The sequence below is a fragment of the Anopheles stephensi genome, chromosome 3 (assembly GCF_013141755.1).
Source record: "Anopheles stephensi strain Indian chromosome 3, UCI_ANSTEP_V1.0, whole genome shotgun sequence".
Lineage (NCBI taxonomy): Eukaryota > Metazoa > Arthropoda > Insecta > Diptera > Culicidae > Anopheles > Anopheles stephensi.
The window spans coordinates 34,464,386-34,489,259 of NC_050203.1; the positions used below are offsets into that span (position 1 = coordinate 34,464,386).

The 24,874-nt window shown below is 47.7% G+C and overlaps 2 protein-coding genes across 6 annotated transcripts; one reads left to right on the forward strand and one right to left on the reverse strand.

Annotated features, from left to right (window-relative positions):
* The first annotated feature begins 725 nt into the window (after positions 1 to 725).
* LOC118509626 (unconventional myosin-Va) lies at positions 726 to 19,422 on the forward strand. 4 transcript variants are annotated; one of them, XM_036050498.1, is made up of 10 exons: positions 726 to 1,795; positions 11,116 to 12,412; positions 12,481 to 13,040; positions 13,244 to 13,264; positions 13,692 to 13,805; positions 13,904 to 14,340; positions 14,413 to 15,581; positions 16,081 to 17,188; positions 17,393 to 18,029; positions 18,111 to 19,422. In XM_036050498.1, the coding sequence occupies exons 1-10, from the start codon at positions 1,769 to 1,771 to the stop codon at positions 18,342 to 18,344; spliced, it is 5,604 nt and encodes a 1,867-aa protein (XP_035906391.1). In that variant the 5' UTR covers positions 726 to 1,768; the 3' UTR covers positions 18,345 to 19,422. The 4 variants fall into 4 exon arrangements, with proteins under 4 accessions (XP_035906391.1, XP_035906394.1, XP_035906392.1 ...); XM_036050501.1 differs by having other exon boundaries at positions 14,413 to 15,380; positions 18,111 to 19,417; XM_036050499.1 differs by having other exon boundaries at positions 12,481 to 13,019; positions 18,111 to 19,417.
* A 2,382-nt stretch (positions 19,423 to 21,804) lies between these two features.
* LOC118509784 (shematrin-like protein 1) lies at positions 21,805 to 23,300 on the reverse strand. 2 transcript variants are annotated; one of them, XM_036050925.1, is made up of 3 exons: positions 23,146 to 23,300; positions 22,337 to 22,583; positions 21,805 to 22,243 (listed from the first exon to the last, which is right to left on the reverse strand). In XM_036050925.1, exons 1-3 carry the CDS (start codon positions 23,161 to 23,163, stop codon positions 22,194 to 22,196), a joined length of 315 nt encoding a protein of 104 aa, XP_035906818.1. In that variant the 5' UTR covers positions 23,164 to 23,300; the 3' UTR covers positions 21,805 to 22,193. The 2 variants fall into 2 exon arrangements, with proteins under 2 accessions (XP_035906818.1, XP_035906817.1); XM_036050924.1 differs by having other exon boundaries at positions 22,334 to 22,583.
* Between the last annotated feature and the right edge of the window lie 1,574 nt (positions 23,301 to 24,874).

Sequence of the window (24,874 nt, forward strand, 5' to 3'; positions counted from 1 at the left end):
ATATTAAGACATTAAATATCTCCGTAGTGGTACCGTGTACTGTCACAAGGCAGGACTGAGTATCGCATGCCTTCCAGACTCTTCCCTGTGCCATGGACTGACTATTTAGAAAAGTGGTGTAACCAATTCTAATGATCCATTCTCAAGCCACCAAGTCGTTAAGTCAATAGGTTGAATTTCAGCAAGGAAATTAACCTTTCCTCAAAAAATATTATAGACAGTTTGTTTACCCTTATATATTTACATAATTTAAAAAAACCAGTTTTCAAACATGATTTGCTGAAAGGCGCACTAATTTTCTCCATCACTGTGGATGCGTTTGAATCGTAAAAGGCCTTTTCGAAGCTGCTACTTTGAATTTAAAGCTGTGTAGTTGTGTTGGCGAAAGCCCTCCAAATTACAGGGCTGTTTTGGAATGCCCTAGTTAAGTCAATAAAAACATTGCAATAATTGAATTTTAATTAACTTAATAAGGTGATAGGAAAAGCTTTTTCCATTACATATTTTGCTCCTAAAAATCAATGTGTGAATATTAAAAAAAAACTCATATCGTACGTTTCGCTATACCATCAAACCCTGCAAACAGTACTGTGAAGGCACACACACAACCATAAGCGCCCCGTACGCACACGAGCCCACCGACTGTCAATCTTATTATTTGTTATTATTCCCACCTTCTTCGATTCTGTGCCGACTTTGCTCAACCTGTTTTGTTTGTTCTCTCTCAGCTCTCGTGGCGCGTAGACGTGTGCCGTTTCGCGGACGGCATTCCCCGTCGGCTGTTTCATTTGGAAGTTCTTAAGTAACGCAAAACAATAGTCTCCCCCCCCTCGCACGCACGCACACATACGCGGAGTAGTAAAGAGGTAAAATTTAATTTGTGATTTCTTTTCGGTGGTGATTTTTTTTTGCTCGGTGGTATTCTTAACGCGAGTTTAAGGGCAGTATTTTATCTGGCCCCCTTCCGTTCGGGCAAACAAAGAATCGGTCGGTGCATTGAAAAGTGAAGTGTACAGGGAAAAAAAGTGTTGCTTGCCATAAATTCCACCGAGCCTCTCGTCGGTACTACACATTCACTATCGATCTCAGCCAACCGTTGTGACCCAGTGAGAAACACGCACGTGAAAAGTGCGGGAGCCCGCGTGCTGGCGTGCTTGTGTGTGTGTGTGTGCATGTGAGCTGGGGCGTACAGGTGGTGCCTGAAGAAGAAATGTGAGGCTTCCCCGAACCAAACGCATTTATCGCAATTTTCGCACGACGTAAGCGTCAGCAGTGTTGTTGCTATCGTGGTTCTAGAGCGTTTGCCGTGGCCGTGAGATGAAGTGTGTGCGTGTGTGGCCACAGCTGGTGAGAATTGAATGCGAGTGCGTGTGAGCGCTCGCCGAAAGTCGTCGCCGGTTGGAGCGGTTGTTTTTCCTTTCAAAGTGCAGTGTGCAGCAATATTGTCGCAATAGTTCGGTCAAAGGTGGCTACGATGGTGCGAGCGGTTCAGCCAAGATGTTGTCCATCGCTGTGACGTCACACGACGCACGGCAGCGCTGGAAACGCTAGAACTGCTCACGAATACCACAACACATAGGTGGTGGTGGTGTATTTTGGGCTCCAGAATTGGAACCCTCATCGCACCTTCTGACGAAGAGCAAGTGCAGGAGGGAGTAAGAAAGAAAGAACGAGAGAGAGCTAACACGGGATAATCGTTAAAAAAAAACACGCGAAGAAGGCAAAACATAACCCCAAAACAGCAGCAGCAGCACCACCAACAACCATCATGTCGTCGACGGAGTTGTACGTAAAGGTAAGTCAGTTGTGGGAAGTACGCCACCGAACAGTAGTTTCAGTATGCCAGGCCTACTAGATGTACAATATTGCATTATTAACTATTAATTCCTCATTTGCGTTCCCGTAGTCCTATGTGTCTCGCCCCCCCCCCCCCCACATAAAGAAGGGTGCGCTTGTACGGATTCTTCGTTCCTTTATCGGGTATCGGGTTCTTGGGTTCTTTTAGCGCTCCACTGTGTCGTGACTTGGGACCGACGGAACGAACGTTACATGCCTGCTTGGATATGGCACGCTGTGGACCACACATTTCTTCCATCGCATGCTTCGTTTCATGCTACGGTACAAAACGGAATCGTTCAATGACACATCCGGAAAACGGTGCTTTTTGTTGTTGTTGAGTGTGTGTCTTCTCTGTACCGAAACAACAGTCCGCGGACAATCCGGTGCTGCTGGCCGTTGAAGAGAACACGAATCACTCTAAAATGCCGACGAAGGTTGTATGGGCCACCTTTGGGAAAGGGGGGAAGAAGTCTCATGTTTTGTCTATCCCGGATCTTATACGGCGATGGGTAATTGAGAAGAGTCGGCATTCAGTTCGGTGTTTAGTTCGAGGTCGAGGAAGTCGAAATTAATGTCCAAAAGGCACGTACTTCGGGATTGAAAGGTATAAAAATAGACTTGTTTAGTTCGGAATCATGCCGCACCATTGATGCTTTGAAGCAAAAATCAGCTTTACTTTGGCCCTTTCGACTTGCAGATTCACCTTTTCAAGCCATCTTAGTTCGACTAAGTGTGTTTTTTTTTGTGGATAATCATTATAACCCTGACAAATACTGCGTATGGCTAAATGGTTTTCTCATTGCTTCTATGTTATCCATTCAATTGGGCATTAAAAAGCCGCTGAATGCTTTAACGAACTGTCACTTTTGCACTGCAAAACCCATAATTCGACATCGTGAATCACATGCTCATATGGTGGGACATACTTTAAGCCAATCTCTCATTTAGAAATAGATCGTAAACTAACGATTCTTTCGTCTTTGGTTCTGGGATGACATTCTCGAAGCTTTCGTGCTTTTTAGTCAAAGAAGGGTATATCTAGTTATAACTTCTTTCCTCTAATCTTGTCTTGGATATCTTTCGATTGGGTCATGTCCACCATACGATGGGTTGTTCGACTTTACCTAGGTTTTCAGCTTAGTCAGTTGTAATAAGAGGTTACTAGTCCATAGCTTGATCCTCAAACTTCAGTAGATTAAACTGAATGCCAAAGTACCGAATGTTCAATGATTTAGGTTGTCCTGTTAGACCTATTCGCGGGGCGAGAAGGTAGCGACATTGGACCTTCTCATGGTCGGACTAGGTATCGTATCCCATCCGGTAAGTCTCCCCGTAAGCCAAAGAGGAAGGGTATAATCAATTTAAGGGAGCCAGCAATGGCAGGCCGATACCTTTCGATGCTGTAGTGCCCAAGAAAAAGTGGGAGAGATCTTGTGCAATAAGTTAAAGTTAGAGCAAACAGGGTTTGTCGCATGATCATGAATACTCTATTCAGGGAAAGATCGCTAAGCACTATCTTCTTCCTTGGTACTACAATCTAGGAAAGTTTCGGCCAGCCATTTCTGGCTTTCGGTAGTCAGCCATGCGCACGGGGAGGCGGTTTGAATTGGATTTGAACTCCGGTCCTTCCGTGTGAAGACTGGGCCTCGGCCACCAGACCGCCCCTCAGAACTATACTCAGAGTTTAACGCGATTGTACTAGCAACATTGGCATTCAGATATTTGGAAACATACAGGAAGAACTTTCTGCTAAGTCTTAAATATGGTAAGCACTAGTGAAATTCTATTCTTCTTTGATCTTCCTGGTTTCATCTCCTAATGCAATTTGAGTCCTTTAGACGACTCCAGATGACCCGTACAAGATTCATACTAACTTTAGAACCTACCGAACCTGCCAAACTATAATAAACAGGATGGGTTTGATTTCCATCTCGATTGGTACTTGATCTTGTCATGTAAAGAATAGTAATAATGATTATGAGTTTAGAGTCCATTCCACACCTGTTAACCCAATTTCTAAGTCTAAAACGACTTCAGATCGACATGATCTAGATGATGGTCTTTACAAGATGTAGTGCAACGTAAAACATTCGAATACAAGTAATCGTAGCTTTGTCTGCTACTGTTGAGTAGATAAATTCTCTTCCTACACCTCAAAAATGCTGTCCCATCAGCGAATTATTTCATTTGTGAGAAAAATGATAACAATTCCCAAAAAAAAAAAACCGGAATGGCCCTTAACCTAGTTCTTCCATTATCAGCCTCACTAGCACCCAGTGGGGCCAACTCGATACTGCAAACGTTAATGTTTCTTGCTAGGAAGCATAGGGTACAATTTACACCACAAGCCATTCCCTGTTATCGAAGGTCTCAGTCTGGGTCAGACTTTTATAGTTCTTGTGGAGTTCTCCTTCCCTAAGGCAGTTTTCACGCACAAAACCCTTTTTCGCTCGCTCCCAATCTCTCACGGTCGTTAACCGTTAAAATCAAAGCTAATTGGACACCCCCGAACGTACAGTGGGAAGCTAGAAAAATTATCACCTGTGAAGAATTGGCAATGAACTTAGGCAGCAGTAAGTAAGCGTTAATGGTGTTGGCATTGCCACTGAGCCACAAGCACAGAAGTAAGTACGGCGAGTGACACTTTCCCGAGAGCTCCACGGTGCCTACAACGAGTGGCTTCCTTCGTTCGGTTCTGTTATGACACCGTTTTTATCAATCGAGTGGTTTGTGCTGCTTTCAGGGCTGTTAACGATGAGTAACGTGTCGGCTGATAAGAACACATTCGTAGACAGAGTTTGTACCGCGAATCGACAGCAAGCAAACTTCTCGATCTTGAAGTGGGAACGAATGCTTGCTTGTTGAGGGAGAAGCCTTAAGCTACATGGCTTCGTAATTAGTACAATAAACAGGTTGTTAAGGTAGAACGGGGGTTGAGGTTTTGAGGCATAATTTCTTAAGATTTTAACAGAATGTACACCAAATGTAATTATATAGAAAGTGATCTTATTTGCTACTAGCTGGCGAAGAAAGACCCTCCCCTGAAGACAATTAAAAACCCAGTGGCGAATGGCATCACGACCACCCTCTCAACAGCTTCATAATCCATTTCCGAATTGCTGGTGGGAAAGATCACTTAATAAATTGTAGCTTTCCGCCGGTTCCGTGTCAAATGGCAATTGGTAACCTTTGCTGCGTGAGGTGCTTTGCAACCCTTATCAAATCGTTCCGAGTCAACCTCCGTTCGTGCGCGCAGGTACGGTTCCCAACGAACCCGTCACCCATGGTGGAAAAAGCAGGTCACTTCGGTGCTAGAATGTGAGAAAAGCATCGTGACCCATTTACGGGCTCTTGCCGGAGTTGAGGGTTGAAACGTAGGGCTCGCAGTCTCCCCAATTTTCTGTCCTCAACGAAGAACTTTGTTGCCAATGAGACTACTTCAGAAAGAGAGAGAGAGAGGACACGATGCAGGGATGGCTTATGATCTCTGTTTGGGTTGGTTCGAGTCTGGATCGCGATCGCCCACCTCCCCCGACATTAGTGGAAAGTGTACGCCCGGGGTCTTTAATGATCCTCGTGGTCGGGGGCGCTTCAGAAGCACCAAGACTCTTTAAAAAGCGACATGGAGAGGGTTGGGAAGTTTTGAATAGCAAGATGTTTATGTTGTGAAGAGCAGAGGAGGTACGCGGGATGCCTTTTGTTCCGGGGAACGGTAGGCCTCCCGCTCGCTCGCACTGTTGCAATCACGTGTAGTCCAACCAACAGTCAGTCCGTAAGGCGCAGTGGTGGAGGTGGAATAATAGATGAGAAAGCAACTCCAGCGACAGAGAGAGAGAGGCACAAGAGGTAAAATGTGGTGGTTCGTGGCATGGATGGATCGTGAAACAGTTCTGCAATCGCAACGGTGCTGCTGTAGGTGTTGCCACTGGGTGCATCGACCATAACCTCACCAGATTGTTATGCCGCGCTTACCCTATCGACCGGCCCGTCCGTCCTTGGCTTTGCTTCGGTTGGCCGAGGATGATTGCGGCAGATTGCATGATAATGCCGGAGTGTGGCCGGTCCGGTTTGAAGGTGCAATGCAATGCTACATCCTTTAGGCCACATGGTGATCGTTTCTTACGGGGGAGGTCTGTTCGCAAAACAGTGCTTCGACAGTGTGGTCGTAGTTTCGTAAGGCTTTTTGTTGCAAAATGTTGTTGTGCACGATTTGTCTGTGGTTTATCTTAAATACTTCATCACGTTTACATTTGTATGCTGGCTAGTTGTGGTAACAGTGAGGGTGGATGGTGTGGTTGTTTCTCTCAAAATTATGCTTGAACCTATTAATTCATGTAGCTAGATAAACCTACTTTTTTAAAACCGATTACTTTAGCAGTAAATCAAAACTAAAATGTAGGATTTGATATGAATTATCCCTTTAGTCATTGTCGCTTCGTGCTATTTATTAGGCCCGCAAATAAACAAGGACGCGACAGCTCTGGGAAGTTTCCTCAAAGGTCCTGAATTGCTGGCCAGTCTCTCCATGCACCATAGACCGGAACAAGTGGTTTCACTGTATATTCGCTTCTTAGGCTATTTTCCCGGAGTATACCGCTCAACCTCATCGTCTAAGTTCGATATCGATCTCCTAAGACGATTACCCCTGGTTTGACTAGTTCGTAATAAACCACACCGGTCTGGTCCCACCAGGTACACAGCAAAATTTGAGTTTGAGCTATGATGTTCGGTTGAGATAATAAATTAGCTCTATCACTGCGGGATCCTCATGCTATTGGAGTGCTTAGGATTGCTTAAAAAGATGGACTTCGAATCTACTTCGATTAAGATATTCCGATTGTGCTGCTGTATACAGATTCCTTCCAGAAGTTCGATATCCGGCTGGTTCTGTTCCTGAGGAACCCATTTTCCTTCCTTGTGAAGCAATCTCTAACGAATTTTACCATGAAGATATTGCTGTACGAGTCACTGCTAGCATCCCCACGAGCTCAAAATGTGTCTGGGTACGATTTTGTTTGCCTTGGAACGTTTTACTCACCGCTTTGAAAGCGTAAAAAACTAGTCTCTCGACACCTTGTTTCCCTCAGAGCACATGCAGCTCCGTGAACATTTAGCAATTCATGCTCAAGTGTCCAGACGTCTAATTTACAACATCCAACTCTCAACAGTCCTAACACAGTCAGTTTTCAGTCAGTCAGTCAGTCGTTCGCAAGGGCCATTATTTATTGGCGGACCTACTATTTATTCTTGGGGTATTACGGCTCGGCGCCGTCTTGTCTTCGCTGCGGCAAAAGCTCACGTATATGAATCCCGTTCCAGTTGTTTCCTTTGTCAGGATTAATTATCAATCTACGGAAAACAGCTCCAGGCTTGTCTATGTTTCTATGAGACTAACAGGTACTGCATCATAGGTTGTGGATTGTTTGTTACGTCCGGGACACTTCGATGAAGTCATGATTTGAGCATACATTACTGATGTGTGGTTTAATCATTAGTCAGCATTGAAATAACCCCATTCACTCACGAAGTAAGCAGTACAATTAAAATATTTTTTGCCTCGCTTACTAAATTTATTTAAGCTTGATTTGTTTTCTTGTTCTATTCAAGTAGCAAACATCGACTCATCATTTTAAAACCAAATAATTGTTATGTCTCCTCACAAAAGCTAAAGCAGTAAATATGGTTAAAAAATTGTGGTCCATTTGTTTTAATTTAAAAAAATCGTACTTGTTCTGCTCTCCCGCACGTCTACTCTAATGTTGGTTTCTTCTCCATCCACCATCACTCTTATCGTGCTGAAACCCATATGCGGTTTCTGTAGACACCTGCTATGCCCAGCTTGTTCGACTGGCTTGCTTCTCGCGGCGTATCGCATTTTTATCAGCAATACACACGCGAGATGAGTAAGCCCCTAAAACATCTGACGTAACGGTTAGACGGTTATCAGTGAGTAAATAGCGTACAACAGTACAACGACGCTACTCGATGCCGGCGTGGCCGTTTTGGGGATGGGAGGAAAAGGTTTGCCTTCGTGGCATTGAATTGGTTCAGTTTTGGCGTGCATTTCAGCATTCCACTCGTAGCTCGTGGGCAAAAAGAGGCACGGAAAATCTAGAAGCAAGCAAGCAGTGTGGATTTCGATTTCATTTCCTTTTTTGTGTGTTGATCAAGGTTGAGTGTGCGAATTTTATTGAACGTATTTTCCCCTGGCCCTGGTCTGTATTGCGAGCTGAAGTTTTTATCGCAAAACATTCAAATTTTATAGCATTCGGTTCGCGAGCTTCAACCACTCTCCGGAGCATCCAGATGCAAAGAAGAGGGTCATGGTTCATCATTAATGGATAGCCATGAACTTGACATTCGGCACGGAGAGAACCCGAACCCAGTGTTCCCTCAGTGCACGCTGCACGGTAGGGGACAAATCGATATTGGGATGAGCGTTTTATCCTGCGAGGATACTATCTCACGCTCTGTTCGTGCCAGCTGTTTGTGCGAACGGCGAGAGTGCTTTATGTTTTGGTTGAGCGTGAGAGAGAACGTCGGCTCGTGGAATGGGATGCATTTTTTCGAATGCCATCAGACTGCAAGGCGCTGGCGCAAGGTTTTTTTTCGAGGCAGGAGAATAGCACGCTACCATATGGTTTTGGGTTGCAGGAAGCTGCACTCTAAATAGGTGTAACTACTAGTATATATCAGAATTGATCTTGATTTGGTACAACAGTTTTAAACAATTAAGTGTTAATTTTGATGTGATATGTTTCTGCTATTTATATTGTACTTTTTAGACTATAAAACGCAGGAAAAATACGCAAATTTATATTATTGTACAGCATTTTAGCGTGCATTTATATGTATTTGTTCTTCCAAAATTGAACAAGAATTGAGCTAGAACACATCTTGTAAAGCTATGCGTGTGTGTTATGACAAAACTTCAGAGGGGTGACTGGGGCGAGATATTTCGTTGGTAAATTTTTCAACATACGTCTAAACGCAATATCCTTACGGACTGAAGGTAGGATTGCAGAGGGGGCACAGAGGGGGGGGGGGGGGGGGTGAAGTTGAATCTGTTGGGCGACCTAAACCAATTGTGTACGCCGGGTGTTAACTTCAAAACATGACCAGCTAACCCATGTCTGCTTTTTAATATGTTTAATGGCTATAAATGATGCCTCTGGTTGTGGAAATATAAAGTAACGTTTAACAAGTACAGGATGTTTGGGGCGGTTCACACACGACAGGACCGGGGTTCAAATCCCATCCAGACCGCCTCCCCTTACGTAATGATGACTATTTTGCTTCAGGCGAAACAACAAGTCACAGAAAGCCAGACATGGCTGGCCGAGGCCTTTCAAGGTTGTAGTGCCAAAGAAGAAGAAGTTCGGGATAAAATTGATATATTTTTAGTGGTTTATGTTTCAACATTACGCATCAGAGGTATGGATGTTTAAATTCTTCCTAAATTACAGTTTATTCATTTATAATACATTTGTCAGTTAGGATGGATGGCTGGAACCAATCCAAATTGTTGCATCACGATGATTCGTACTGGCCATAAAAAAGGCATATTATGGTGTCAGACATAAACTAGAGACTTGTAAGGGCATTTCTCGTGTAATGCATACTTACTTTCCCCAAAACTGTGCTGGTTTTCCGGGATGTATCCTCTGAAAGCGATGTGATGCCTTCGCATTTTTCGAGGCAAGCGAAAGGTCGATTTCAAATGACCACGAGTTGCTGTCTCGTAGGGTGCGCAATGGTCGGCCGTGTGTATAATCGGACAGCAAGATTTGACCCACGTCACATCTATGCGAAAAATCAATAAGGTTGCCCCTTTCGAATTTTCAGAACTTCACCATTCCATATGTTTGACCTCCAAACTCCTCAGACCTTCGTTTTCTTCCACTTTGACAACATATCCTCGAGAGGTCTCGGCCTGCCATTTCTTGCTTTCTGTGACTTGCTTTTACCCGTAGCTGGCTGGTCAGTCCCGTGTACGGAGAGGTGGTCTGGATCGGATTTGAACCACGGTCCTGCCGTGTGAGGACCGACGCCGCAGTCGCCTTCTGCCACCGGACCGCCTCAGATCTTAACGCTTTGGATTTTTTACCAAGAGATGCTTTTCAAAAAGACCCTACTGTAACATCAGCTTTAGCGAGGTTCCGAAGACAGGATTGAAGGTGTGATTGATGCTAATGGTGGCTATTTTGAGTACATGTTTTTAACCAATTAATTAAATGAAATACATTCAAAGAAGACCATTTTTCCCTTATGAAATTGTCCAATTTATTCCCAACATCCTGTATTGGTTCATGATGCTATGATGTTATTCGGTACTGCTATCAACAAATTTTTTATACCAACAGAACAGATCTACATGTTTGGTGGTAGGTCCAAATAAAATTCTCCAATAACCACTGTGCTGTCAGTTTACTGTTGAATTGCTTGTGCTTGTAAGGGGCTGTCTCTCAACCGCTTAAGGGCTATTTGTTTATCGATTCACCAAAAAAAATTAACCTACACATTAGCCGGCCCGAAGACAGTGACGAACGTCTTCTCCTTGCGAGACGTAATCCATACCACCGTATACCGTAGCGCACACTTTTCCTGCCTATATTACTGTCATCGTTGGTGAAATTCAATACAATAGGATTGGAGACTTAACGCGAGTCTCGAGAAAGAAGCATTTGTAATCGGAGCTTCAAAGTAGCATTTGCACAGCTCACCGAATACGGTGCACCACTGCCCAGCAAGGGCCATAGTTGCTTTGCTCTATGGTCAAGGGATAGGGTAATTACATGGCCCCGCTCTTTCCGTGGCTGCCACTTACTGAGGTAAGAGCGAACGGAAAAAAGCGACGCTATGGTATATTTGCCGGTTCTGGTTATGGCGCGAGACGTGACAAATTCCTTTTGCCACCTTGGGTGGACGGCAAGCCGAGCTGAGCCCAAGCTGACGACGTACTAGTCGTCTAGATGGCTGGATGTCCCTGGACTTATTTTCTAAGCAATGGATGTCAGTGGAGCATGGCAAGGCAAGGGAGATTTAGCGAACCGAAGGGCACATCACACAGCAACGGATCAATGATTTTCAGCTTCATGCTGATTAAGCTCAGGAAAAGTGATACGATGATGGGTAACGTGCGTTCTAGAAGATTTCTCCGCTAGCTGTGTCTTAATGGAAGTTCAAAAACAGAGTCCGAGCTATAGGCAATCGGTTCTTTTCTGTATTCTCTGATGTATTACTTATTCTTCAATTTCGTTTGCTTGTTCTTTTTAGGATGCTCGGGTATGGATTCCACATCCGGAAACGGTTTGGGAAGGTGCAGTGGTTGCGCAGGACTACAAGCAGGATGATAAACAGCTGAAGCTAGTCACCGACCGTGGGGTAGAGCACACGGTCCAGCTACAGAGTGCAAGCGATCTTCCACCGCTACGCAACCCGGCCATCCTGATCGGACAGAATGATCTCACCGCCCTGTCGTATCTGCACGAGCCGGACGTGCTGTACAATCTGGAGGTACGGTTCTGTGACCGGCAGGCCATCTACACGTACTGCGGCATCGTGCTGGTTGCCATCAACCCGTACGCCGAGCTACCACTGTACGGTGCCGATCTCATCCGAGCCTACCGGGGGCATGCGATGGGCGAACTGGAGCCCCACATCTTTGCCGTATCGGAGGAAGCGTACGCCAAGCTGGAGCGGGAAAAGTGTGACATCAGCATCATCGTGAGCGGTGAATCGGGTGCCGGTAAAACGGTGTCCGCCAAGTATGCGATGCGATACTTTGCCGCGGTCGGTGGCAGTGAGTCGGAGACACAGATCGAGAAAAAGGTTCTCGCCAGCAGTCCGATCATGGAAGCGATCGGGAATGCGAAAACAACGCGCAACGATAACAGTTCCCGGTTCGGAAAGTTCACGAAGCTGCTGTTTCTGAACAACCATTCGATGGCACTGACCGGTGGTACGATGCAGACGTATCTGCTGGAGAAATCGCGCGTCGTGTTTCAAGCGCCGGGCGAACGGAACTATCACATCTTCTATCAGCTGTGTGCGGGACGCGATCAATGGCCCGAGCTGATGCTGGATCATCAGGATAGGTTTCACTTTCTAAATCAGGGAGAATCGCCCAACATTAACAAGCTGTCGGATAAGGATCAGTTTGAGGATACGCTCACCGCGCTCAAGACGCTCGGGTTCGATGATGCGGAGATCGGGGACATTATGAAGGTGATCGCTTCGGTGCTGCACCTGGGCAATGTGGTGTTCAACCACCGACAGAAGAGCCAATCGCAGGAGGTGGACAGTGAGGCGTGCTCGATCGCGGGCAACGATCTGCACCTGAACGTTGCCTGTGACATACTGCAGCTTGATCGGGCCGAGCTGCGCAAGTGGCTCGTCACGAGACAGATCGAGTCGATGAACGACAGTGTGCTGATCCCGATGAACAAGCAGATGGCAGAAGCGACCCGCGACGCGCTGGCGAAGCACATCTACGCGGAGCTGTTTCAGCATATTGTGCAGAAGATAAATCGAAATTTGGCTGGCGGCAAGAAGCAGAACTGTTGCTTCATAGGTTTGTATTTGGTGTGGCACTTTCGCAAACGACAATCTGTTCACTTACTCCGTCGCGTTTCGTTGCAGGCGTGCTCGACATCTACGGCTTCGAAACGTTCGACGTCAACTCGTTCGAGCAGTTCTGCATTAATTACGCCAACGAGAAGCTGCAGCAGCAGTTCAATCAGCACGTGTTCAAGCTGGAACAGGAGCAGTATCTGCGGGAAGGCATCGAGTGGAAGATGATCGACTTCTACGACAACCAACCGTGCATCGATCTGATCGAGTCGAAGCTCGGCATTTTGGATCTGCTCGACGAGGAGTGCCGGATGCCGCGGGGCAGCGACGAATCGTGGGTGGGCAAGCTGATGGAAAAGTGCAGCAAGTACAAGCACTTTGACCGGCCCCGGTTCGGGACGAGCGCGTTCCTGATCAAACACTTCTCCGACACGGTGCAGTACGAGTCGCGCGGCTTTCTCGAGAAGAACCGCGATACGGTGTCGCGCGAGCTGGTTAGCGTGCTGAAAGCGTCCGGGATGCGTTTGTGCCAGCGGTTGATGCTTGCCCAGGAGGAAGGCCACTCGGAGGTGGATGCGAAAGCGCAGGCGGCCGGTGTTAAGATTATGGTCAGTGCGGCAAGAAGTCAGGTACGTGTGATATGGGATTCGGGACAAATCGTTTTTGATCGTTTTTGGTTTTTTTCTTCTTCTTTCGTTTCATGCTTTTCATTCATTTCACGCTTTATGTTACTGTGTACTGTGTTACGTCGCACTATTGTAATGTCATACTCTAATGCGCTATATTTCCCGCTTGTGTGTGTTTTGTGGCGTCTCTGCTCGTTATGCTGCAGTCGGCGGAGAAGAAGAAAAAGGTTAGTGGAATAGCAGTGTGCCGTATTCGTTTGTCAGACTTGGGTGGAGTTATTGTAGCATTATTCATTTGCCAATGCGATCTACAAGCTTGAATAGGTTTACTTTAGGTTTGTTCATCGATTTCAAGAAATTTATACACTTTTACGTATAAATCTGGGCATTGATAAGAATTAGAAATTGGAAATGGAAGTCCATTTGGGGTAATGCGTATCGTTAAATAGAGCCAGACCGTTTTCTAATGAATATAACTAGTCATTAATCTTGGCGATTGCTATATTTATGAACACACATCAAAGTCGATTCATCGATTCATCCAATAGTTGTGAGAGACTGAACTAGACAAGCTTGGGAGCAACAAAACACAATACAGAATACATTATTGAACATGTTAATCTCATTTTAAATACCTGACTCGCCGCCTCACAGCCAATGACTCAGAAACAGCAAAGGAAAACGGTCGGTTCCCAGTTCCGCGAGAGCTTGAGCCAGCTGATAACGACGCTACACAACACGACCCCACACTACGTGCGCTGCATAAAGGTAGGTAGAATGCTGTTTCAATCCGTACCTTCCAACACTATTCTACCTCGTCATCATCCTCTCTCTCTCTCTCTCTCTGTTCACCTTCATTCGACCAGCCAAACGATGACAAGGCACCGTTTAAATGGGAAGCACCAAAGATCGTACAACAGCTGCGGGCTTGCGGAGTGCTGGAAACGGTACGAATATCCGCCGCCGGGTTTCCATCGCGCTGGAAGTACGAAGACTTTTACGACCGCTACCGGTTGCTCTGCAAGCGGCTGCAGATCGTCGACTGGCACGTGAAGGCAACCTGCACGAACATTGTGCGCAACTGGCTGCACGATCCGGACAAGTATCGGCTGGGCAACACGCAAATCTTCTTCCGTGCCGGGCAGGTCGCGTACCTGGAGCAGGTGCGAAGTGACACGAGAAAGAAGCACATCATCTTGGTACAGTCGCTGATACGGCGGTTCATCTGCCGGAGACGGTATCTGCGGCTCAAGCAAACTGCGCTTGGTTTGCAGCGGCACGCCCGTGGCATGTTGGCAAGAAAGTACGCATAGCACAGATCTCGTGCCACTGTTCAGTAACTGTCTTATATCTAATGTAAATGCTCTGCTTTTAGACGTGCTGATAATCTGCGCAAGAATCGTGCGGCCGTGATCATTCAACGCTACACACGCGGCTGGTTGCAGCGCAAAAAGTACGTCGCGATCCGGAAAGCGGTGTTGGGGCTGCAAACGCGTGCCCGCGGCTTCATGGCACGGCGCAAATTTCACGCGGTGCTGGACAACTATAAAGCCACCCAGATACAGCGCTTCTGTCGTGGCTATCTGGCCCGCCGGCGGTACCGTGCTCGGTTGGCCAACATCATCAAATGTCAGGCCGCCGTACGCCGGTTCCTGGCGCGGCGTGCTTTCAAGAAGCTGAAGGCGGAGGCACGCACCGTCGCCCACATCCAGAAGATGTACAAGGGTCTCGAGAACAAGATCATTGAGCTGCAGCAGCGGTACGACGCACTGGCGAAGGAAAATGCCGCCCTCAAGAAGCAAAACGTGGAGGTGGTGGAGATGCGCCAGAAGCTGGAGGGCATGAAACGGTTGGAGAGCGAGCTGAAGCTGCTACAGCTGCAGCTGATCCAGAAGGACGAGAAGCTAATGCTCTCGATCAGGCAGCTCGAGGGCGAACGCGATGAGAAGATGCAGCTGCTGGAAGAGCGCCAGCGCGAAGGGGAAGACCACCAACGGGAGCGGGAAGCGCTCGAGCAGGAGCTGGCTAAGGTGCGGCGCGAGGTGACGGAGATTAGCGCCGTGACGCAGATCGAACGTGCCCGGCTGGTGTCGCAGGCGGACACGGAGGAGATACACGCCGCCTACCAGCGCACGGTGAAGGATAAGGATGCGCTCGAAAATGAAAATGTGGCTCTGCGGCAGGAGGTTCGTCGGCTGCAGCGCGTGATGGCGGATTCGCATGAGCTGAAAACTCATTCACGTTCCGTCAGCAATGCGTCCAGCACGAACGAGGAGGACTACGGGTACACGTCCGGGCGCAACACGCTGGACATTCGGCGTGCATCGCCCCACCCGTACGAAGGTGATGTCGCAGGTGTCGCTAGTGGCGGGAGCCTTGTTCGGGGGGCTCCGCGCAGCGGCAGTGGTTCTGTTAGTAGTAATTATAGCGTTAGTAGTACAATTGTCGCTAGTCATGGTGAGCGGAAGGATGAGAAGAAGCATCCTTTCGTCGATTACGAACGGGTGTATCGAACACCGCCCGATTCGATTGGTATGCTGAAAGGTGAGAATGCTGCTGCACGGTTGCTGCTGTCGGAACGAAGGAACCTGGCGGCCCTGTATGTTGGCTGCTACCTAACCATTACTAACGCACTACCGCTGTTCTACCGGGAGCTGTTAGTTTTACTATTTAACATGTCGATAGCGTCCTTGTTTTAAGTAAACTATTTCAAAATAACAATTAACATCTGTTTGTTGTTTTCTAAGACGTAAACATCTTAGGACAATATCAGTTTTCAATAAGAGATCGGAAGATTTAATGTTGGATGGATGTGTCCGTCCTGGCGTGTCAGAGAGACGCGCTTAACTTTGTTATTAACACACAACTAATTGGAAGAACTGACCGCTAGCTTACCACTAATCGAAGATAATTCATATCACCGCCTTCTATTAACCATACTAGCAACAAGTAGCCTGCTGTTCTTACTAACGCTATCAATTCTGACTAACACGCAAAGCAAAACGGTCCCACCGACTAACTCATGCTCTTATGCTTCTTTTAGACCCGTCGGATTCGACTGTAGGCGAATCACCACCGGAAAACGACCAAACGGCCATCATTTTACGCATGCGCAAGCTGTTCGAGGAAGAAAAGGGCAAGAGCGACCAGCTGCGCAAAGAGCTAGCCCGGCTAAAGAAGTCTTCCACCTTCAGCACGGAAGACTCGATCCGTGCGTCCGAGCTGGAGGTTGAGAATGAGAAGCTACGGCAGGACTATAACCTTCTCCGCAACAGCATCAAGCGTGGCGTCGAGTCGCGCGAAATGGACGCCCAGTACGGTGCGCTGCAGGAGGAACTGAAGCGCCGCCGTGAAGAGTGTATCTCGCTGAAGGCGGTCCTGGCGCAGCAGAGCCAATCGCTGCGCTCCCTCGGCCAGTCGGTGAACGGCGAAACTAGCCTCCGCATACACGACGAAGGCGAGCTGATGGAAGCGTTCCAGGCGCAAAAGTTGGTCAACCGACAGCTCGAATCGGAGCTGCGCGCGATAACGGACGCGAACAACGAAACGCTGGTCGAGAACAATCGCATTATCGATGGGCTAAAGTCGGAGAATGGAGAGCTGCAGACGATCCTGCAGCAGCGGGTCGAACGGGTCGGGGAGGAGGTGGACGTGGAGACGGTGCGCCAGAATGAGCAGTATCTGCGGCACGAGCTGAAGAAATCGACCGCCGCGTATGTGGAGCTGCAGGAGCAGCTGAACGAGCTGCTGGCGAAGAACAACGAGCTGCTGAAGAAGAATAACATTCTGTCGAATCGATTGCGCGACCACGGGCTGAACGATTCCATCCTGATGAACGACGAGTTCCACAGCATGGTGGCGGTGGTGAAGAAGCAGACGCAATCGTTCCAGGGCATTCTGAAGTATCGGCAGGAGGACGAGAGTAAGATCCTGCAGCGGTTGGTGACGGATCTGCAGCCGCGGGTGGCAGTGACACTGGCGCCGAACTTACCGGCGTACGTGGTGTTTATGTGCGCGCGCTACACGGATCTGGTCAATATGGATCAGCTGGTCAAGTCGCTGTTGACGCGGTTCGTGCAAGTGCTGAAACGGCGCTACCGTGGTGCGAACTCGGTCGAAGTGCGGGTCATGTGGCTGGCCAATACGCTCACGTAAGTACACGCTTTCTTTCTACACTACCATTTGTATTGTGAGCTTCCTTTTGCTTGTGAGCGGCTCACAGTATACGATATTTAAGTAGTCCCACCAAATATTCAGCATGCTGCCATGAGTATTTTGGGCGGTTTTAGAGGTCGTTTTTTAACTGCAAAGCCAAACTGTTTGCTCTGATGTTTTCCCTCTTTTTCACGCACCAGCCTACACAACCTAATGAAGCAGTTCGGCGGATACGACGATTACAAAAAGTTCAACACGGACGTACAGAACGCGCAGCAGCTGAAGAACTTCGATCTGGCCGAATACCGGCAGGTGATACACGAAACGATCGTGTCGATGTACAGCGTGCTGATACGGCAGATACAGGACAGCTTGAAGCAGTACATTGTGCCCGCCATTTTGCACCACGACGAAACGGCACGGGGCAAGAGCCGTCGCACGATGTCGCTCGACATCTCGCCCGAGCAGGGCCGTTCCGAGCCGGAGCTGCTGGTGCAGCAGCTTGACTGTCTGTACAATCATCTGAGCAGCTTCGGGCTGGAGGGATGCTACATTGAGCAGATCTTTACCCAGCTGATGTACTACATCTGTGCCGTGTCGGTGAACAACTTGATGCTGCGCGGTGATCTCTGCATGTGGAAGACGGGCATGAAGCTGCGGTACAATATGGGCTGCCTGGAGGGATGGGTGCGCTCGATGAAGATGGTACCGGAGGTGATGAAGCCGTTCCTGCCGCTCAACCAAATCTCGTCCCTACTGCAGGCACGCAAAACGGAGGAGGACGTGCATACGCTGCTCGAGCTGAGTACGGCCCTGTCGACGGCACAGGTGTTGAAGGTACAGTGTTCCCTTGCAGCGGGAAAACGTTTCAACGGTAAACAGTAATGCATTCCTTTTTTTTCGATCGTTTTATCGCAGATCATTAAATCGTACAAGACGGATGATTGTGAAAATCAGATCAAGCCGGCATTTATCGAGAAGCTGACACAGCAGCTAAATCTCCGCTCGGAGCAGCGCGAGTCGGACACGTACATGATGGCGGAGGAGATGGTCAGCCCGCTGATGGTGGTGTTCAAGTACAGTGAAGTGAATCTGGAGGAGATCGACATACCGCCCGAGCTGAATCTGGACGGATTGGTTACCAAGATCTAGGATCTATTGCTTCGCATTCGTTAAACGATCCTACTTACGCTACATTACGTTAAGATTGTTAAACTATCGGAACAGTGCCTGGGGAAGAGCTTTGGAGAGGCGCCATTTGTTATTTGAACGTCGTGATGCTTCTCATTCGGGTGTCGGACGACGGAGGTTGTAGGAAGCGCGAAATTACCTGAACGAAAGTGCAATTGGAGTTTTGTCCTCGATTCGAAACAATCAATCAATCATTTCCCGTACTGATCGTTAGGGGCCTTTGTTAAGTTTTTCGCTGTAAGTTTGGGAAGCCGCGATGGACTGAACTCGACTGGGACTTTTTGGCGAAACGTGTGTGCCTAAGCACATCGATCGTGCTCGCGATCGGTGGACGATTGACTGTATCACTGTTTTGTTTAGTATCGATCGATTGGTGGAACGCCCAGCTCCGGGTTTCTTTCCCTCCGTTGTGTGATTTGTTGACCGAATCGACGGGAGGAAACGTGGAAGGAAAGCAAGCGAGAGTTAACTCAGTAAAATCTGCAAAAGCATTTCAAATAACTTAACACACACACACTCACACACTTGCATTTGTAAAATGAGCAAGTAAGCGTAAGCAAACACACAGTGTTTCTTGATATAGAGTGATACGTATTTAGTGGAAGCGGGGTTAATATGCATCATATTTACAACACAACGTTTGCAACGAGCGTATCGAGTTGTAAAACTAAGCTATCCACCCAACTAGAGACAGTTTACAGCTGAATTGTTATTAGGAAAATGTAGTGAGCAAGATTAGGCTTGGAAGGTGTATACATACATAGACATATATCTAGAGGAGAACAATAATAGATTGTTAAACGAATTGTATCGGAAGGACTGTTTGCAGATGATGAAGCAATCGGCATCGTATAGGTTACAACGCGCGCTTCATTGAACGGTTAGATTTATGTAGACGACACCACACTGTAGCTGCATTTTGGAAGGTGGGCAGAGGAGAGCCTGCACAATGTAGCTATTGTTGTGTGTTCTGCTCTGCCTATCCTTAACGTATAAAATAAACGTTAGAGTTTCATGAAAAGCTAAGCAATATACGAAAGGATAGAACTGCAGACTGTTAACTGTTAACGATGACAATGAAGTGGAACGACCACGATCACATAGGACCTCGTTGAAAGTTGGGCTTCTTCTTCCTTCTTGGCCCAGCGGGATTCAGTCCCGGGGAACGGGCCACAGATGGGATTTGAACTCTGGTCCTGCCGTGTTAAGGCCGGCGCCGCTATCGCTACAAGACCGTCCACAATGTTGGGTTTATATGTATACCGTTGATTTATTATTATTATAATTTATTCCAACGGACCGCATGAGGCCCTCTTGAAGAGGGATTTAACATAAAATTACAAAGTGCACATTACATGAATAAACGCGGACAAAATAAATTAACGAAGAGCGGGTCGCACACCACGAATGCAGTTTAAAAACGCGGTGCGCGACATGTCCGGTTGGTGACGGTTACACACGACGTTAAATTAAAAAACGGCACATACATAAAAACGGATCAGAGGCGCCAAATCGGGTACGGCGATCCTCCACCTGGAGCGATCTCGGCGGGACGTATAAGTTGAGGTCAGCAAGAAGCTCTGGCGAGTCGATCCGGTTGTCTCTAGTAATCCGGTTGTCCAGTAGCGCACAGCGTCCAGCGTAGTCTACCTCCACCCGCCAGAAGCGCAGAGCGAACCGAGTGAGTTTGCGCTGGATGGATTCCAACCGGGCCAGCGGGCGAGCAGCGGATGGCCACCATACTACTGAAGCGTATGCCAAATCCGACCGGCACCATAGAGCAATATAGCATTTTGTTGCATACCGGATCAGTGAAGTCGCGAGCTATTTGCTTTAGTAAACCGATCAGTTGGTTGCCCTTAGTGACGACGTGCTCCAGCTGGTCGTGGAAGCTCAACTTCTCGTCAAGGAGCACTCCCAAGTACTCCCTGACACAGCTTTTGCGCTCAATGGTAGCATCATTTAACGCATAACTGTTCCCTAAAGGGCATCGCTTTCTCGCGAACGTAATGACGACACACTTCTCGACGCACAATTCAAGACCATTCGGCGAGCACCAGGACTGGAACGTGCACAGAGTGGCTTGAAGGCGAAGTTGATCTGACCGGTTGTGGATCTGTAGGAATAGCTTAGCGTCGTCCGCGTATAGTTGGTGGCTGCCAGCAGGGAGCACCCGGGTTACGTCGTTGACGAAGATGACGAATAACAGCGGTCCAAGTTGCTTCCTTGAGGCACCCCCGAAGAAGCATCGATGCGGCGAGACATATGCGATTAGCTGTCGAACTGTTGGTATTTGAAGGCAAATTTCCATCATGAATCCGAATCACGTCATGCACAGTACACCGAACAACCTGATAGTGCTAGAATCAAGTTGCTTGAGGTATACTCACAACATCTGTAAGTAAAGTTAAATTCAAATGCCATTGTTTTCACGCACCTAACTAACCATTTTCTTCATCGCCCTTTCTGAATCGCAGTGCCTCCATTGCTTCACCTGAACTTGACCGCTCCAGCAAAGCTAACAAATTCATGGGCCTGCTTCACGATGCACAATGCCAATATGCACCTGGTGGTACGCACTCTGGAAGCGACTATATACCGCTCTCGAACAAAAAACAAGCATGGTCGAATTAGGTGCCTAATTAGTACACCGCTTAGGCCGCTTATGGACAACGATCGTACGTACGTATTGAGCGTAGAAGAGCGATGGGTGGAGAATCGATAATGAACTGTTTTTACTAAGGGGCAGGCCACTCTTGTGCTGGGCTTGAACAAAGTAGTATGCAAATATCCAACTACACAGGTGAGCTACACAAGCTGAAACCTTCCAAAGCTTCGATGGAGTGTGCGTCATTCCCGCACAGGCTGCACACGCGGATGCACATGCCACGCGACTTTGCCACATTCCCAACACCAAATTAAAACCAGAGCAAACGAGGAGTTTGTTAAAATTGTTAGAATGATTCCACTAAACAGGTGGAATGGATTCGTTTCCTCAACAGCAATACTTGCCGTTCCGTTTGGCAGCAATTAGTAGCGAGCCATTAGCAATTAGAAAAGTGCATCTTGAAGGGAAGACTGCGCCGTATTAGGCGTGTGAGAGCGTGCTAAGCTTAACGAAAATTGGTCGAAATTGTGTACGTTTTTGCATGTGAACGCTTTTTGTTTTGCTATTTGCCACGTAATCAAGATCTCGGTGGCGCATTCGAAGGGTTTTCCGTAGAATTTCCGTTGGGGGTGCACACGTGCGCCGTGCTACAATTAGCAAAGTTCCGTTACCTTTTTTAATTGCATCTCTCGAGATTATCGTGTGTTAGGCGGAGGGAAAACATTAGAGGTGAATGGAGGAAAACATAGATTTTCTTTCTAAGCTCAATCCCACAACCAAGATACCAAGATAAACGCCTCCGGGGGCGGGGTGTACTGTTTATGCTCTTTTTATTAGAAAAAAAAGAATAACCATTATATACAAAAGTTTTCCAGTTTCATGTGGGGTGGGACATTTCCTTCGAACGGCAGCGTTTTTGGTTTTTCTTTGCTTTGTATAAATATAAAAACGTATAAACACAGTAACAGTAGATGAACAAAAACTAGTAGCACCGAAACGGATGATCGTTAACTGCAGAAGAACCGTTGCGGGAACTAAGCTTAGACGAAAAGGGTTGAGTCAAGTTTGTGATTAGGGGGAAAAGTTCGTTTCGAAGAGAGGTGAAGGACAGGGATGACGATGCTTCGGTGAGACAGATCAATGCGTTGCGTGTCGCTTATCCGGGTGCGTGATGGCAATGGCGTAATGGGTGATCTAGCGCTCTAGTACCAGTAGCCGCCGTACAGTCCTCCGTAGCGGTAGTATGGGTAGCCTGTTGTTTTTGTTTTGTTTGGGAGCGGAAGGAGAAAGGAAACACGATTAATACAATCCTGCACGGGGGCCACTGCGATCGGTAACTCACGACCCCATCCATAGCTGTAGGAGTATCCAGGGTATCCATAGCCGTAGTAGCCCGGATAGCCGTAGTAACCGTAGCCGAAGGAGGAAGCACCCTTCAGATCCTTATCGTCGGCACCGGCTTCGAGCTCGTCGGCAGCATCGGCAGCGGCCGCTGGTCGGGGTTCGATCGCTTGCCGGGCTGCGGCCGGTTGCTGCGGGGCAGGGATGGCCGACACCATGGCGACGAACGCAACGAGGGCGAAGAACAGGGTCTGGCGTGAGAGAAGCAATGACGGGTGATAAAGGTAAGCAGTTTTAATTTAATGCTGTACGATCGTAGGACACTTAATACTGTTCTGAGTGATTTAGATGGCTGAGAACTATTTAAGCATTGAATTTTGTAATTAATTTACTTTCCAATTATAAATAAAGTAAAAAAGTGAAGAGAAGCGCTTTAAATTGGAGCTAAATTAGAAGATGGATAGTCGTCTGGAAAGCAAGCGACGAACCCGGGAACATTAGCGATCTTCACTCATAAAAAAAATCGGTTTGAATGACTTTATCAGGTCAAAAAGGGTTCTCCAAGTGATTTATAAAACCATTTTGGCTTAATGCACTTTTGTTTACTGAAATTCGGTTTAAAACATCAACGGAAACAAAAAACTACGAATTTAAAACAAAAGACTTCAACGGCGAATCGGTTGAAACAGCAAGCGACGAACCCCAATCGCTTAGGAGATCTTCCTAGAAATTCATTCTCACTGTTCACTGATCACTGTTTCCCATACTGAAAGACACACTTAACATCACTCTCCAGGGCACGGAAACACTTACAACTTTGAACGATGCCATTGTTGTTGGTGGTTGCTTTTTGGGGTGGCTTTGGCTTTCTGCGCAAAGAACGCGTCGCGGCGACTTGCTAGGCTGTAGCTGTAGCTGAAGGCGTTTGAGAACTGACTGACGAGCTATCGGTTATCCGGTGCGCTTATATACACCGGCACGTCGCGTGGTCGATGCGGCCGCAGCCATATTCTAGCAGCCAACCCGAGCCGTTATCGCGCACTGCAACGGGAGTGGGAGATGCGCGCGCGCACACTTGGGAAGCGGACGCATGGTGTTTTTTTTCGGGAGGGTGGATGATTTGATAGGTCGTTGGTCGAGACACACAGTGCTCATTAATAGGCGTGCTGCTCTTCGTTTGGGGCCGTTTCCCCCCCCCCCCCCCCGACTGCTGGGGTGTACAATTTTCGCATCAAACCCTTCTCAACTGCCATGTGTCCATTCTCTTCGGGGCGGTGTATCGATTTTGCTGTGCTACCGTTCCCATCAAAACGCCGTAAAGCGATGCATTATTGCGGGGCGAGATTTTCCTCCCAAATGCACATTTGCGCACAGGGTGCTCAATTTACACACGCACCCCGACACGGGACCCCGCTTTTCCGACAGCCGGCGATCGTGTACGATCGCGTACATTATCTGCATGATGATGGTGAGTTTATGTTGGGTTTTTTTTTTGCTGCTGCTGCTCGATTGCGTCTTCTTTTGCAACACCGCCAATGCTGGCTATGCTGGCTGGTTAATAATGGGTAAGCCATATTAAGATGCACATGCAGCCAGCCGCATGCAGCACCATGATGCATTGTTCTGCAAACTCGGCTGGGGCGCTGTGGCTAGGCCAATGACAAATTTGATGTGCGTTTAGCGGGAAAATAAACGAAACCCCCCCCCCCCCCGGGTCATGATGAGCATTTTCTCATGCTTGCTTAGTGGGCTGGCTGGCGCAATATGGGAAGGAAGGAAAGATCTAGACGTCAGGCCGTGTCCGTTTGGCGGGGAAAATGATATGCTAGCCGTATGTTGGACATGGTCGATTATTAATTAATATCTCTTTATCGAAAAACACACACACACGCACACACAACCCCCTTTTGATTCCTATCGATGCTTTCTTTCGTACTCGTGTGTGTGTGTGCGTGAATTATCCAATACGACCTTGAATGGCCCCAGTGAAGTCGTCTATGTTTTTGCCGATGATTTGCATGCACCGTAGCCGCGATGGGTCAGCATTTTCACCACGACGCGTGTGCTGGTCAGAAATCCCACGCATCTGTACAAACAACACTCTGGGTTAGCAGTGGGACTCAGGGACGGGGAACTCTGTGTGGGGCCATGGGGAAAAAGGGGTTATGTTTGCGGTTGCCCTTAAAGAGGAAGGTGTGCTGGTGATGAAGGGTGTTCGAACTGACCATGACTTCCTAATCAGGTGTGGTCCGGCAGGCAACGGCTTGGGGCGGGGTGGGGCACGAGTGTGGAATGGGGAAGCGAGGGCAGCCACGAAATGGCACACTTTGCAGTCGGTGCGGGTGCAGTCGGCTGTGTGCGAATGTTTAGAAAATATAACTGTTTGTATGTGTTATCCAACATATCGCTTAATTGTGTCTAATTAGTTTAGGATTTGGAGAAACGATTTTCGTACCTATTATTTGGTGGAAAATTGTTGGAATGTCAGCACGTGTAGTTTCGGTGGACTTTTCCCACAAGTATTCAATGAAAATTAGCACGA

Excerpts from the sequence above, each read along its gene's own strand:
- LOC118509626 (XM_036050498.1), top strand. The coding sequence starts at position 1,769 with ATGTCGTCGACGGAGTTGTACGTAAAG. Across the intron at positions 13,265-13,691 it reads CGGCGGAGAAGAAGAAAAAG|CCAATGACTCAGAAACAGCA; the intron begins GTTAGTGGAATA and ends GCCGCCTCACAG. Across the intron at positions 14,341-14,412 it reads CGTGGCATGTTGGCAAGAAA|ACGTGCTGATAATCTGCGCA; the intron begins GTACGCATAGCA and ends CTCTGCTTTTAG.
- LOC118509784 (XM_036050924.1), bottom strand. Across the intron at positions 22,244-22,333 it reads CTACAGCTATGGATGGGGTC|GCTACCCATACTACCGCTAC; the intron begins GTGAGTTACCGA and ends CAAAAACAACAG.